This window comes from Nerophis ophidion, linkage group LG18 (genome assembly GCF_033978795.1).
Source record: "Nerophis ophidion isolate RoL-2023_Sa linkage group LG18, RoL_Noph_v1.0, whole genome shotgun sequence".
Lineage (NCBI taxonomy): Eukaryota > Metazoa > Chordata > Actinopteri > Syngnathiformes > Syngnathidae > Nerophis > Nerophis ophidion.
Genome location: NC_084628.1, coordinates 13614662 through 13630301, shown reverse-complemented (window position 1 = coordinate 13630301; position 15640 = coordinate 13614662). Strand labels below are relative to the sequence as shown.

Below are 15640 nucleotides of genomic sequence, written 5' to 3'. Positions count from 1 at the left end.
GCGTAGTGTGTTACTGATGGTAACCTTTGTTACTTTGGTCCCAGCTCTCTGCAGGTCATTCACCAGGTCCCCCCGTGTGGATCTGGGATTTTTGCTCACCGTTCTCATGATCATTTTGACCCCACGGGATGAGATCTTGCATGGAGCCCCAGATCTAGGGAGATTATCAGTGGTCTTGTATGTCTTCCATTTTCTGATACTTGCTCCCACAGTTGATTTTTTCACACCAAGCTGCTTGCCTATTGTAGATTCACTCTTCCCAGTCTGGTGCAGGTCTACAATTATTTTCCTGGTGCCCTTCGACAGCTCTTTGGTCTTAGCCATGGTGGAGTTTGGAGTCTTGACTGTTTGAGGCTGTGGACAGGTGTCTTTTATACAGATAACGAGTTCAAACAAGTGCCATTAATACATGTAACACGTGGAGGACAGAAGAGCTTCTTAAATAAGAAGTTACAGGTCTGTGAGAGCCAGATATCTTCCTTGTTCGAACTGACCAAATACTTATTTTCCACCAATATTTACAAATACATTTTTTAAAATTCCTACAATGTGAATTCCTGGATTTTTTTTTCACAATCTGTCTCTCACAGTTGAAGTGTACCTATGATGAAAATTACAGACCTCTGTCATTGTTTTAAGTGGGAGAACTTGCACAATCGGTGGCTTTTTTGCCCCACTGTATGCTACTTTTAAACTTTCATGCAGAGAAGGAAATCACAGCTAAGTCAATTTACCAAAACTGTATTTATTAAAGTTATTAGCAGGTGACTTTTCAAATGATGCTACATATTAGCAGTAATGCTACTTTTTTTTAGCAACGCTTATGCCCCACACATGACAAATTAAAGTTGTCTATTCGACATATTCCCGCTTGAAGCCGAACCACCACTAGACGATGGACCCCGTGCTGTTTTTCTTGGGAATTAATTCTTCCTTCATTTGTTACGAGATTGGCACTTTCTTTCTCTCGCAACAACCCGCTAGCATCACAGCTAACGTTAGCCCCGCCGCTACCTCTCTGCTGAGCGAGGGCGTATACGTATGTGACGTATGACGTGATAGTATGTGACGTATGTAAGAATGTGCGCCTGCTTGTCAGTGAGAAGGAGACACAGGAAAGAGCGAGGAGAGCCTGTAGTGTAATGACCGCAGCTAAAAACAACTGCGTGAGAACGTCTACTCGAATATTACGATAGTCATTTTCTATATCGCACAGAGACAAACCCGGGATATATCGAGCATATCAATATATCGCCCCAGCCCTAATGTGTTTATATATAAATTTAGATTAGGGTATGCCGTTCTTTAACCTTCGTCTTGTGTTAGGGTCGGCACCGACCCGTTTTAGTTTTTAAATGCATAAAAGTACCACAAATTTATTTTTATGCATCAAGGCTTTTTGACTTAGTCAGGAACCTCTATTTCAACAAAATAAAACTTGTTTTTTTTTGTTTCACTAAATTATAAAATGCTCTGGTTGAAATTATGACCTTGGTGTTGTTAGGGTCGGTTTCGACCCAGTTATAAAAATAAGACTATAAAGCACTAAGTAGAGCCAAAACTGAACACACTGACGGCCAGCTCCTCTCCCAATCATGTGAGCTTTAGTGGATTCTCATTTTACCTTGTTATCCAGTACAAAAACAAACAAAATTTATGTGGTTCTTTTATGCATTTAAAAACTAAAATGTCCAGACATTTGAGGTCAATTCAGTATTGAGTTGTTACTATGTTAAAATTATTAAAATGAAAAAATAAATAAAACTAATTTATTTAAGAGATGTGTTCTAATACCCCTCAGTAAGGGTCAGGTAACACAACAACCTTTTTTTAATTTATACGATTCTCTTGAGGTTCGTTTTACCATTTTTTTTTCAATTGAAATCGAGGGGTATACTGACAAAAAAAAGGCCCAATGGCCCACACCAAAAATATTAAAACCAATATTTTCATGGATAAGGAAACCTAACGAGGTAACCAAGAGATGAGAAACAAATTGGATGATAGATAATTGTTTTTAGTGTATTTTACAGCTGATTTAAGACATGGGTCAAAACCGACCCGTTAACATAAGAGATGGTAACAGAAAGCTAACACAAGAGGAAGGTTAATAGGGAAAGGCGTTGTCTCTTTTAGTCATGTTAGCATTTAAGCTAGCAAGTCAGCATTAGTCCGTCTAAATTTATTTAAGTGCAGCTGTCAATCACAGTTTTTTTGATAATTTAAATTTAAAGCAGTAAGACCAACTATTGTGAGTTTTACCAGTGTTTATAATTACATCCCTATCTGCGCTACTATATTTCTGTCAAAACTCCAATGTTTGATGACAATCAGATTGATTTGAAATTTATTTTTAGTCAACTAATCACAAAATTGGCTACACAACTTTAGGAGACTAAAAAAGCATGCAATTACATGAGCATTTTGAGCACAACCCATAAGGGACAGGACAAGTTTAATTTACGTGTGAAAAAATACTTTTTTTGAGGAAGTTGGTTATATTATGTGTGAGACATGATGGGTCAGCCATCCCTAAAAGTTAAAACAATATCACATAGCAAATATAATAGCCAAAAGCCACCACTAAAGAAAAAAAATAGCAACCACCACCAAGAAAAGCAGGACAATAGAAGGTTTTGTATGTCGTGGCAAAGCTTCTAATCCAAGTGGCAGGTCAGTATAATGGCCTATTTATGAGCATAAGAGGTGGGAGGACCAAGTGGGGTACACGGTTTCAGGAAAGAGGGGGGAGACAAATTCACAGATCGACAATGACGAGACTCACAAAGCTGTGTGTTACTACATTAGACACACTTATGCGCCCTAGTTTGAAGAATAACATGTACCTCCTCTCAATGCATGCATGGCATAATGCCATTACTTTTAATCCACCGTAGTCAAAAATTCCCACAATTATCGTATTACCGTATTGCTTAATGCTGTACAGTGTGGCTATTTTGAGCAATACTGAAATTTCCAGTTCTTTAACTGGGGGAATTTTGCCACACCATTCTGGAGGAAATGTGGGATTTTGTGGCGTTTGCTACACCGACTGATATTTCTGTTACATTTTTAAACTTTTGCTGGGCAAGCTGAAGATCAGATTTCAAAAGAAAAACCTGACTGAGCAAATGAGGTTAGAACAAGTAGAGACAAGAAAGAATTAGCACACCAGAACCTACTGTTATGGATGTTACACAACACTATGGCATGAACACACCGCTATTGCAGCAACAGCGGGTTAAGGTTTAAATGGACATTCACAATAATGTTGCTAAATTTCCTAAATAACAGCTTCCGGCTTTTTGGGAAATCAGGGGAGATGGTTAGTGTCAAGGTTATGAAAACACTGAAAAAAAGAGTTGCCTGCAATGCAAGAAAAAAAACCTAAGACACAAAGTAGGCAGGAGGCTATTTTGCTGCTTTTAACATTGATCAATAAAAATACCAGGTTAAGAACGTTAATACAAACGCAGGCGGGGGAACAGTCTGCTATTGCTTCTGGCTTTTAAACAGAGCACAGAGAACTCACTGAGATGTAAAACCTAAGCTTTATAAAGCTGCCAACTTCAGACATAACATGGCTTGTAGACATTTTTTTTTCAAAACCCAGCCGATGAGTCATGAGTGTAGGCTGGTATCACCTCGCTGACATTAACGCAGACACATGAAGACCATTGATCTACTATCCTCTGTCGCTGAACGCAGGGTTGATATGAGTCAGAATAAATATACACTTTGCTGAATAACAGGGAGGGACATAAGGGAGAATAAAAAAAATCTGCAGAATTATTAACTGCTTTTTGTTGACAGTCATCATGACTGCATTAGATCATTTAATTACATAAATGTCTGACAATAACATTTTGATTTGACGACGGACATTTTTTTCCCATCGAAAAATCCCACTTCTAGTCATAAAAAAAGGCAATTAACTTTTTTGTGCAGTTTGTCATTGCACTGGCACACAAAACATTTTTAACAGAACTATAAAGGTCACGCAAAACATATTTAAGCATTGCAAGCTGAATTTCCAAAATACTGAGTAATGGCACGCGACTACTGTTGCCTTTTAGTCTTCTTTTATAGCTATTTTAAACAAAGCATGTGCGTAGTGTTTTGTGTTGAAGGGTTTAGGGATTTGGCTTTGTTGCCAAGTAGTTTATGGCAACTTTCAACAACACCAAGCAGCAGTACATAAAATGTACCATCTAGTTGACAATTATGGACAAAACTAGCAGAAAGTTGCAATGTTTCCCAGGAACACCCAGGGTTTCCCTGTAACTTAACGCGGCACACCGCCACGACACAGCTTGAAAATACATTTTTTTTAACGTGAAACCAAATTAAAAACCAGAGCTGCCGAAACCGGCTGTTGTGATAAAGTAATACGCACGCGATTGTCTGGAACAGAATCCGCATGTCTGCAATGTGGCTGTAACTTGAATGTGTCCCAGAAATACCTGCGGACAGCAATTTACAAAATGTGCAAATATCATGAGGACTATCGTGGCTTTTAAGGAGAGAAAGTCCAACTGAAACAGCAGCGTAAAGCAAGTTTGGCCTCTTGCTCGCTGCAGCGTGCTTTTCACAGAGGACATCAACGGACAGAAGAAAAGTAATTAAACATGAGTGCAGTCTATAATAACACCAGGAATAGATGCTAGATTTGTTGTCAGTCATTTTTAACATAGAAAAAAAAGCACAAGACACTTAAAAAAAAATTCAATTGAGTACTTTGTACAATAAACAGCAAACATGTAAAATAAACCAAACGATACAATATTAAAAAATATATGTTAATACTAATTAAAAATAAAAAAATATGTTTTTAAACGCATGTATACATTTTTAGCCTTTTTGAAGAAAATTGTATATTTAAATTATGCAAATTATACGATGATGTCATGTGACCACATCCCCACCCTACCCCCTAACCACACCTCCACAGCCACAGTTATTTAGGCAATCGAGTGGAAACCCTGCAGATTTTACGCTAGCGGTTCATTCTTACTCAAACACAATATAAATGGGGCTGTTTGTGAATGTAACTTGTAACAACTCTGTTCTGCTACACTTCGTAACATATCTCTTATACACCTGGTCTGCCAGGGAACAAAAAGAAAACAGATAATTGATGTCAAACAAAGTAGCTATATTTTCTCTCACAGGCAGCTATGTCTTGTTTGTGACATTAAAAAAATACAAAGAATATACAGAAAAAAGTTCACTTGTATTTCTAACATATTTATTTAGCTTTTTGTGTGTTTAACTTTTGTCTGTCTCAGAAGGTTATTCCTGTATCAAACAGTGTCCATTACTATCACGTGCGTCGTGGCATATTGTGCAAACACCATCCCGTATCCACTACCACAAATAGATTGCAGTCCTGTCGGAAACACTGAGATGAGCTTTTAAAATACGTACATGGCAATATGTCATGATTTTTTTTGGGGGACAATATAATATAGATTTTAATGTCTTAATATTGATTTAAAAAACTATTATTCATGCAATTCCTGAATCACGTTTTGGGGGTTTTGTGCCGATTGCAGTTCAAGAAGGACTTCTGCTCCTTTGCTTCACAAAGTATCGCTGTACTCTGTGGAGAGCTAGACAAAAATCCACAGGTTTCGAAGAAGGGAATTGTTTTTTTTTTTTACAATTAAGTGGCAACAAAATCGATCCCCTTTTCGTAGCTTTTGCAATAAATGGAAATGGATCATTTGAATTACATACATTATTTTGACTCCGTTTGTCCAATAATTTACTGTCATCTAGTGTACTTACATCACATGGCCAACACAGATAGACAACATTCACACTCGGTGGCGACTTGTCCAGGGTGTACACCGCCTTCCGCCTGAATGCAGCTTAGATGGGCTCTAGGAAACCGTGCAACCCCAAAAGGGGCAAATGGTGCGTGACTTGGTGCGTGTAATAAGATTGAGAAAATGGCGGATTGCTTCATGTTGTGAAGTCACAGGTGAAAAGGTCATCGCTCAACAGGCTATCAATTGAAAGGCGTTTAAATCGCCAAATTCACCCTTTTAGAGTTCGGAAATCGTTTAAAAAAAAATATGGTCTTTTTTTCTGCAACATCAAGATATATATTGACGCTTACATAGGTCTGGTGATAATGTTCCCCTTTAAGGGATTATCCAGTTTAGTGTAGATATAGCCTAATTTGGCCATTGTGGGCTAATTACCACGCCAGTCATAACCTCTGTCTGTGACTTTATATTTATAGCATGCAGAGATAACAATGAATGCGTGGAAATGGCCGGAATTGTTCAGCAAAAGGCAGCTGAAAGTTCAAAACATTCTGCTGCAAAGACATTAGCTCATTTTAAGAGAAATGGTTGCACGTTTGACCTGCCAGCTATAGTTGTGGGTCAACATTGACATTCCACAGGGAAGAATGACAAAGAACATGGAGCCGCATTCCAGTCCTCGCATTCAGAAAGGTACTATCAACAAGACAAGGCTGGTCGCAGGAAAAGCCAAAAGGACCAACGATTATTACATAAGTGAAAAACTGAATACTAACCAACCAACTGCAGGATCATAGTGAGAACATTGCAGGTACAGTACAATCTGAGATGATATTTATCTTTCCCTTGTTTTCTACCAAGGAAGAGGGGACAGGCAAAGCAGACCAAACTTCCACATAAAAACGATAGGCAGCTGTGCTTTGGCAATAAGTCACAGGGTCTTAAGTCCACTATGCCAGACTGCTGTACAGATTTACATGGAACTAATAGCTCAGCACAATGCAAACCAGGCAAACCTACAGATGAGGTCAGGCAAACCCAATCAAAAAGCTTTATCAGACAAACTCATAAAGTGGATTAAAATATTCCATCACCTAAGATAAGATACAATAGTCAACCATATTATATATCTTCAAAACCAGGTATGGACTGTGTCTAAGAGTGTTGCGTGCTAACTGACAAACCCTTCTCTTATCTCTTATTTACAGTCATGAGAACTAGATTTATGGCGCACCATGATCATGGTGTAGACATTTCTGAATACTTTTACTGCTACAGTGGAAACAAAAGAGCACAATTTGTAGTTTTACCAATACTTACCAGAAAAATATATTAAATGTTGGAAGTTCAAACCATCATTTGTGACATCATGCAAGATGTATGTAAATCTCTTGAGACATTAAGTTGGGGGCGGCACATTCTAAAAATACTGTCACAAAAAAATTGTGGAGTAAAAGAGCAAACGTGTTAAATTGTTTGCGCTAATAGAGCAAGCATGGAGGCCAGTTATTTTTCCTTTAAAAAAACTATACATTGTATTGTTTCTAAAAATAAAAATTTAAAATGGCCCCCCGCATCCATTGATTTTCATTGTGTGGCTCTTTGTGGAAAATGTTTGGACAACCCCTGCATTAAGTGTTTTTTTTTATTTCTTTGAAGACAACACAACATGTCAGTAGTTAATCGAAAAGAGGAAAGATGCTGAACCAGAAATAGAGGTCTTCAAAAATGTGATAAGGTAATGGTGTTATTTTAAATTATATAACAATTAACTTTTCTTTCTACTTGCACGATAATTAGTAATGTCAAAATATTAGACATTTATTTATGGAGATTTTACTTGTAATAGGAACGGGGGCTATCCGATATAGTTCTGATGCAAGCTTAATTCACAAATCGGAAATTGTGAATTACCATGAGCTATGTCTGTGCTATTTTGGGACTTACATACATAAATACATTCATATATATCATTATTGCCTACAGAAATGAAATTAAACAATTAAATCAATAATATTCATAAAATCGATATCAACATAAACAGAGCCCTGGTATCAGTAGTATTAGTATCCGCAAATATTCAAATTCAGGTATCAGGATCGGAATTACAAAACAACAAGGGGATCAGCGCACCTTTAACTTTAATATTCAGTGATATTCGGTTATTGATTATAAGGGTGATATGACAATGTTGTGGTTGTCTTCGAAGAGTATTTAGACACTTCCACACGCAAAGTCTATCTCTTGAGAGAGAAAAGTGACAACATATCAAGGCCAAGGCGAGTTTTTTTGGCTGACGCTGCCTTGTTGATGGCAGAGGCCTTGAAGGAATGACTTGATTTTAACCCCTTTCTACAACAAACCACACATAAACTGATGATTTCTATGCACATCCAGTCTTTATCAAGAATAGCAGGTAAACGGCGCAGATGGTATATTTTTGTCAGTCATGAGACAGGTAAACGACTATGCACTGAAGTCAATAAAACCTTATCAAAGGACTTACTCACAGGTCATACTTTGGCATAAACAACAAGAAAGCTTCTATTTTATGCATGGGTCACACAGAAAATATAGTAAGAAATAATGTCAAAGAGGTTTAAAGTCATAATTTCAATAAACTAATGTTTAAAAAAAATAATAAAGTCATTGGATACTGAGAATAAAAATGCAAAAAAGGAGAAACTGTAAATATGTACAAAAATAAAACGTACATTTTAATCAGGGTTTCCCCTTAATGTAATTGAATGTGTCATACCACCACACCTTGAAAAAATGTTTTTTTTAATCTTGAGATCAAATTAAAGTAATATAAAGCATTGTAAACCCTGGAAGAAATCATACACAAAGTCCGCTATTTTTAACTTGTTACCAATATTATGATATCAAACTGTACATTTCCAAAAGGTTTTACTTCCCGTGCAAGCACTTTGGTGTCTGTGAGTCTGCACTTCCCCAGACACACAAAAACACTTCCTCATTCTCCGCCTATCACCTTTCAGGCACAGGCGGTGTATTTGCAGACATGACAAAAACTGACATCAAATTCAAACCACACAAACATAAAACATTAACACCAGCTGATCGTTACTGTATTAATTGATATATAAAGCCTATTATTTGACAAGCAAGTTTGACGTCATGCTCGCACAGCTTTTGCAGGGACATCCAGGGACAGAAGTAGTCTCTAAATACAAGTTCATTTTATAATGACACCAGAAAAAGATGCTAGATGTGTTGCTAGATGCTTTCAAAAAAAAAAAGCTAAATATAAGTCTCAAGACACTTGAAAAAATCTCCACAAAGTACATTGTACAATAAGCAGTAACAATTCAAAATATGGTAAAACCATAAAAAAAATTATGTTAATCCATCCGTTCATCCATTTTCTACTGCTTGTCCCTTTTGGGGTCGCGTGGGGTGCTGGACCATATCTCAGCTGATTTCGGATGGAAGGGAGAGTACACCCTGGACAAGTCGCCACCTCATCCCAGGGCCAACACAGATAAACAGACAACATTCACACTCATATTCATACACTAGGGCCACATTAGTGTTGCCAAAAAACTTATCCCCAGGTTAATACTCATTAAAAATAACAGATTTGTTTAGGAGGTATGAATTCATTTTTATAGCCTTTTTAAAGAAAAAAATATCACAGCAAATAATGCAAATTACTCAAAGACGTTATGTGATCACACCCACAAACACGCCTGTTGCCACAGGGAAACCTTGATAATCATAAATGTAAAGCTGTGTAAAGATGACTGTTGGGGTTCTTGTCAAGTTTCACTTCAGAAAATGTTCGCAAATGAGGAATGTACGGCAGATTTTTTTTTATTGATGATAGTTTTTTTCAATCCATCATCAATCAGAAGTGTTTTAAACAAATAATTATTTTAATTTATTATATAGCAAGTATCGACAAAGGCTGTTATGTTTCAGTAACTGTAAATTTTATCATTCCCTTGTTGAAATTATCACTTGTGTCTTGGAATATCATGCATGCCATTTTTACTCAGTCAACACAGTAGAAAAATATGTTATTATTATTACATGACTTCATTCTTATTTATTTTTGGCATTTTTTCTTTTTAGTGTGGCCTCCATACCTCTGTTTTTGCACGGCCACTTTAAAAAGTACTCACCATTTTTTTTTACACTGTGTCGTTTATCATACAACGAAACAGCGCATAACTGCTGTTATCCTGTGAACTTGAGTCCCAAACAGAAAAAATCTCAAGCTTCAGTGTCTTACTCTATATGTGCCATGGAGCCAAAGAAAGTTGAGAGTCCCAACGCTTTGATAAAGACGTGGCGAAACATGATGGAATTTGAGCATGAACTTGTTGAACAGCCCTTTTCCCTCTCCGCTTTGCCAACAATAGTCTTTAAAAACGGTAAGCATGTTAGTAAAGTTTCTTCAAACCATTTCATTAATGTTTATGTACATCATCATGTATACGATGAATTTCATATTGTTTCCTATTCATTCTTGCACCTGTACCAACTGAGCTTAACTGGGCTTTTATTTGGTTTAATTGGCTGTCATTGTTTTTACATTTGATTTTAAATACATGATCAAAATGTATTATATTTTATGTATTTATTCTATTATGTCTATACGTGGACTCCGACTTAAAAAAGTTGGAAAACTTATTCGGGTGTTACCATTTAGTGGTCAATTGTACGGAATATGTACTGAACTGTGCAATCTACTAATAGAAGTATCAATCAATCAAAATATAAGAAGCTATTTATAACCTACTCTAGATCCTATTGTATTTAAATTATGTACATACTATATTTCTTGTTGTACCCCGTGGGCAAAATTTGGGGCCTCGGGTACTAATGGTGCGTTCTATTAACCTCAGAAGTTGGCGCTGGTAAGGGTGGCACAGCAGACTTATGAGCGTTCCAGTTACGAGGTCGGAAATCAAGATGGCTACATTCACGAAAACTATACCTGCGCTTGCCTTTTCTGAATATAAACAACTGATGAGAAAATATGCATTTCTTCTACAACCTTCAAACAAGGCGGATGAAGAGGAACCACAAACACGCTATTGCAATGTAGAACGCATAAATCACATGAACTAAAGAAACATTACCATATATGAACATTCAACAATACACTGTACAATGTACAGCTGATTTAGTGCAACATAAAAGTCAGAAGTCCTAGTAACGGATATTAGACGCTTCTATTATTGTTTACAATCAAAGCAACAATCTTTGAAGCCAACGTGGGGGTGGTGAGGACTCTACGAGTTGCAAATCCTATGTCGAGAGGGCGTTCCAGTTGAACGCGCCGACAGGAGACTCAGAAAATCCGACTTCCCAGTACAATTGTAATGTACCTTAAATTTTGTGCAATCTCACGAGTGCTGGTATGACAATCAAGTTCCTTAAATCATCATAAAACGTGTTAGGTGCCTAGCACGGTCAAATGAATTTACTTGATTTCTTACCGGGTAGGAAATGTTTCAGTTTTCATACGTTTTATTTTCATTTGGCCTTTTGGACCAAGTACTAACGAAAACCAAAGCACCGCAATACTTTGAAAATAATGACCAAAGCGATACAATCTCAATCTGGATCAAACCAAAACTGTCTAAACACTTTTAATGTTTATGCATTATTTAAGAAGATGTCTCCTGAGCTGCACCAAAATTGTACGTCTACTGTCTTGGGCCAATGCCCCACCCATGCAGAAAGTCTAATGGAATTTCTGCATGATAAACATTGATCTGTGGTACCCGTGAGTGTATGACACACCAGTGCAATCCACAACAGAGACCGAAAAACAGGTATAAACAAAGACATTCGCATCTGTTAATAGCAGTGTGTGCCTAATGCATATCTACCTTCTTTTATAGTATATTTATAGTACCTTTGTGGTATCAAAGTTATAATAAATAAATATGTCTATTAGCGAATAGAAAAAAGGTAGACCAAACCCTGCGCCAAGATACATTGCTACAGATGTGCAGTGGGAAGATGTTGAGAGATAAATAACTAGTCACACAGGTTGTCAACCCTGCACAAGCTGGTAGCACACAATCAAGAAAAAAAAAAAAAGCATCCAGTTATGCTTGCAAACAAAAGTGTCGTCACTTTTGCTATGCAGCATTCACGACTCGCTGCTCTACAACCAAAAGAAAAATAAACTAGGAAATCAGTGCTTAAAGGCCGACTGAAATGAGATTTTCTTATTTAAACGGGGATAGCAGGTCCATTCTATGTGTCATACTTGATCATTTCGCGATATTGCCATATTTTTGCTGAAAGGATTTAGTAGAGAACATCGACGATAAAGTTCGCAACTTTTGGTCGCTAATAAAAAAGCCTTGCCTGTACCGGAAGTAGCAGACGATATGCGCGTGACGTCACGGGTTGTAGGGCTCCTCACATCCTCACATTGTTTACAATCATGGCCACCAGCAGCGAGAGCGATTCCGACCGAGAAAGTGACGATTTCCCCATTAATTTGAGCGAGGATGAAATATTCGTGGATGAGGATAGTGAGAGCAAAGGACTAGAAAAAAAAAAAAAAGACAGGGCAGTGGGAGCGATTCAGATGTTATTAGACACATTTACTAGCATAATTCTGGAAAATCCCTTATCTGCTTATTGTGTTACTGGTGTTTTACTGAGATTATATAGTCGTACCTGAAAGTCAGAGGCGTGTGGTGACCGCCAGTGTCTCTGAGGGAATCCACATTTCTCGACGAGGCGAGGCGAAACGAAGGCAGTCGGTCGGGCTGGGCTGAGCTTTTTTTCCCCCTCCTTGATGGTGGAAGCATCCCACGTTCGGGGGCGGCCGGTCGGAGGAGGCAAGAGAGTCGCAGCTGCCTCTTTGACAGGTGCACGAGGAACGACGCAAGCTCCGCTCATGTCTACGGTAAGAGCTGACTTATTACCACAATTTTCTCACCGAAACCTGCCGGTTGACATGTGGTAGAGAACCATGTTCGCTTGACCGCTCTGTTGCATAATAAAGCTTCACCTTCAGGAATGTAAACAAAAAAACACCGGCTGTGTTTGTGTTGCTACAGCCGGCCGCAATACACCGCTTTCCACCAACAGCTTTCTTCTTTGTAGTCTCCATTATTAATTGAAAAAATTGCAAAAGATTCAGCAACACAGACATCCAGAATACTGTGTAATTATGCAATTAAAGCAGATGACTTATAGCCGTGATCGGTGCTGGAAGAAAATGTCCGCTACAATCCGTGATGTCAAGCGTAATCATACGCGTCATCATTCCGCAACGTTTTCAACAGGATACTAAGCGGGTAATTTAAAATTGCAATTTAGTAAACTATACCGGACGTATTGGCATGTGTTGCAATGTTAATATTTCATCATTGATGTATAAACTATCACACTGCGTGGTGGGTATTAGTGGGTTTCAGTAAGCCTTTAACACATGCAATACAGCCTTTTTAATTTACAAAATTCCAATTTTAAATTTACCGGGACTTTTTTCTTGAAAACGTCGCGTAAAGACGTGTACGTGTGACGTCACGGGCTGTTATGAATTTGAGCGATGGGTACACACAAAGGGAAAAGTCGTCTGCTTTAATGGCATAATTACCCAGTATTTTGTAGATCTGTGTTGCTGAATCTTTTGCAATTTGTTCAATTAATATTGGAGAAGTCAAAGTAGAAAGACGGAGTTGGGTAGCTTTAGCTTTTAACCACACAAACACACGGTGATTCCTTGTTTAAAATTCACGGAGGTGAAACTTTAGTATGGATCACAGCGGACATGGATCCGGACTACATGTCAACTAGCAAGTTTCGGTGAGAAAATTTGTGGTTAAAAAGTCGGCTCTTACCGGATATCAGCTGAGCTTGTGCCGTCCATACAGCTGCCGTCGACTTCCCCGAGACACAGCGCGTCAAGACGGCTTCTTACCGGAGAAAAGCTGAGCTTGGGCCGTCCATGAAGCTGCCGTCGACTTCCCTGAGACATTGGCGTCAACACACCCGTGGAGACACCCTTCCGCGGTAATATTAAACTCACTAAAACACTAGCAACACAATAGAAAGATAAGAGATTTCGCAGAATTATCCTAGTAAATGTGTTTAAAAACATTGGAATCTGTCCCAATGCAATCGCGTTTTTTTTTTTTTTTTTTCCAGTCCGTCGCTATCAATATCCTCAACCACGAATCTTTCATCCTCGCTCAAATTAATGGGGAACTGGTTGTTTTCTCGGTCCGAATAGCTTTTTTTGTTGGAGGCTCCCATTAAAAACAATGTGAGAATGTGAGGAGCCCCCACACTTGCGACGTCATCGTCTGCGACTTCCGGTAGAGGCAGGGCTTTTCTCCGGTTGCAAACTTTATCGTGGGTGTTCTCTACTAAATGCTTTCAGCAAAAATATGGCAATATCGCGAAATGATCAAGTAAGACACATAGAATGGACCTGCTATCCCCGTTTAAATAAGAAAATCTCATTTCAGTAGGCCTTTAAGTGAGGAGTGGTGGTTTTCAAAGCATGTAATTTCCAAGTGCACACAGGCTGTGACAGGATGTGGAATTTGAGGACACGGAGCAATTCTGCTGCTGCAAGACGAATACTGTACTATTAAAATGATGCCTTGTCCCCCCAATGTGTGGCATTGACATAAAAGACTTCCAGTGTGCATTTTAAGCCACTTGCTGAGCCTGCAGGTTTAGACAAGACTCCTGCTCTATAAATGACCCCGAGTTGAGATTCCACCACACTATTGCTGCCGACAAAGAGGTCAAATAGATGCATGGGGCACATTAAACAAAAAGCAGAATGTTGATTTGACCTCTTCAACTATTTGGGAATAGCTTGGCAAAGAGTGAACAGGTAGCAACGGGCTGTCATTACGATTACTTACACACTTCCTGATATTCACACGCAAACGGTCACAAAAAAGAGCTTAAAAAGCAGGTTATGAAAGCAAGAGGTGTCGGTGTCGGTGTCGACTGCTCTTTCTACCGTTGACAAAAGGCGCTGTTTAAAAACATGGCGAACGGTAACCCGGCGCCTTTGTTCAAACTAATGGCCCCAAACAAGAAACACAATGAACATGAAGGGATTGGAGTCGGTTACTAACCTCATTGTTTGGCCGGAGTGCAGCTCTGCTCCTGGCGGGCAACTTTGGGGCTCACTTGAAAGCGGAAGCCCCCGCTGATTAAAGTCAAACAAGCCCAAACCCCTTAAACGCGGAGATATTCAACGGGGGTGAAGTCGCATCTACACCCGCAGACGGGGTAGCTACTCGCGGGATGAACCGAGCACACCTCGACGATTTCCTGGTTGTGTGGCGCTGTGGAGGAGGAGGAGGAGGAGGGGGGAGTGGATACAGTAGCGGAGCGGGCTTGTCAAGTCAAATCACTGGCTTGGCTTCTACTACGTCGGAAAGAAGCGAAGATACTGTCCAAAAGTGAGAAAAATAAGTACACATAAAAATACACCTTTCTAGTCCCCGTTGGTTGGACTTGTTTAGCTCCTATACGCTCGGTAGGTCCGTGAACTAGTGGCGGTAGTGTGACCCAGCCCCTCCGGCTTCAAAGAGGTCCATGAGGTCCTTTGATGTGTTCACAGCGCCTCGGACAACGGACAATTCCTTTTATGAGTAAATAAACACAATTGTTGCGTTGATCCAGTTGAAACAGCCTTTTTTTTTTTAAACACACACACACAAAAACAACTTCATCCCAGCAAATGACAAGATGTTTTTATATTTCTAATTTTGTTAAAAAAAAGAAAAAATAATAACAACAGGCTTTTTATGGAGACATTTGCAAATATACACTATTTTAGTGGTTCTCAAAAAGGCAAACGCCAGGGGTGTCCTAAGTGCGGCCCGGGGGCCATT

General features: G+C 38.8%; 1 protein-coding gene across 1 annotated transcript in view; it reads right to left on the bottom strand.

Moving 5' to 3' along the window:
- The window catches only part of vaspb (vasodilator stimulated phosphoprotein b), a 57704-nt gene extending 42357 nt beyond the window's left edge, over window positions 1-15347 (bottom strand). Inside the window, exon 1 of the mRNA XM_061878779.1 lies at window positions 14876-15347. Coding sequence (XP_061734763.1) covers window positions 14876-14880 — 5 coding nt within the window. The 5' untranslated portion in view covers window positions 14881-15347. The remainder of the gene's footprint in view (window positions 1-14875) is intronic.
- Window positions 15348-15640: the final 293 nt, after the last annotated feature.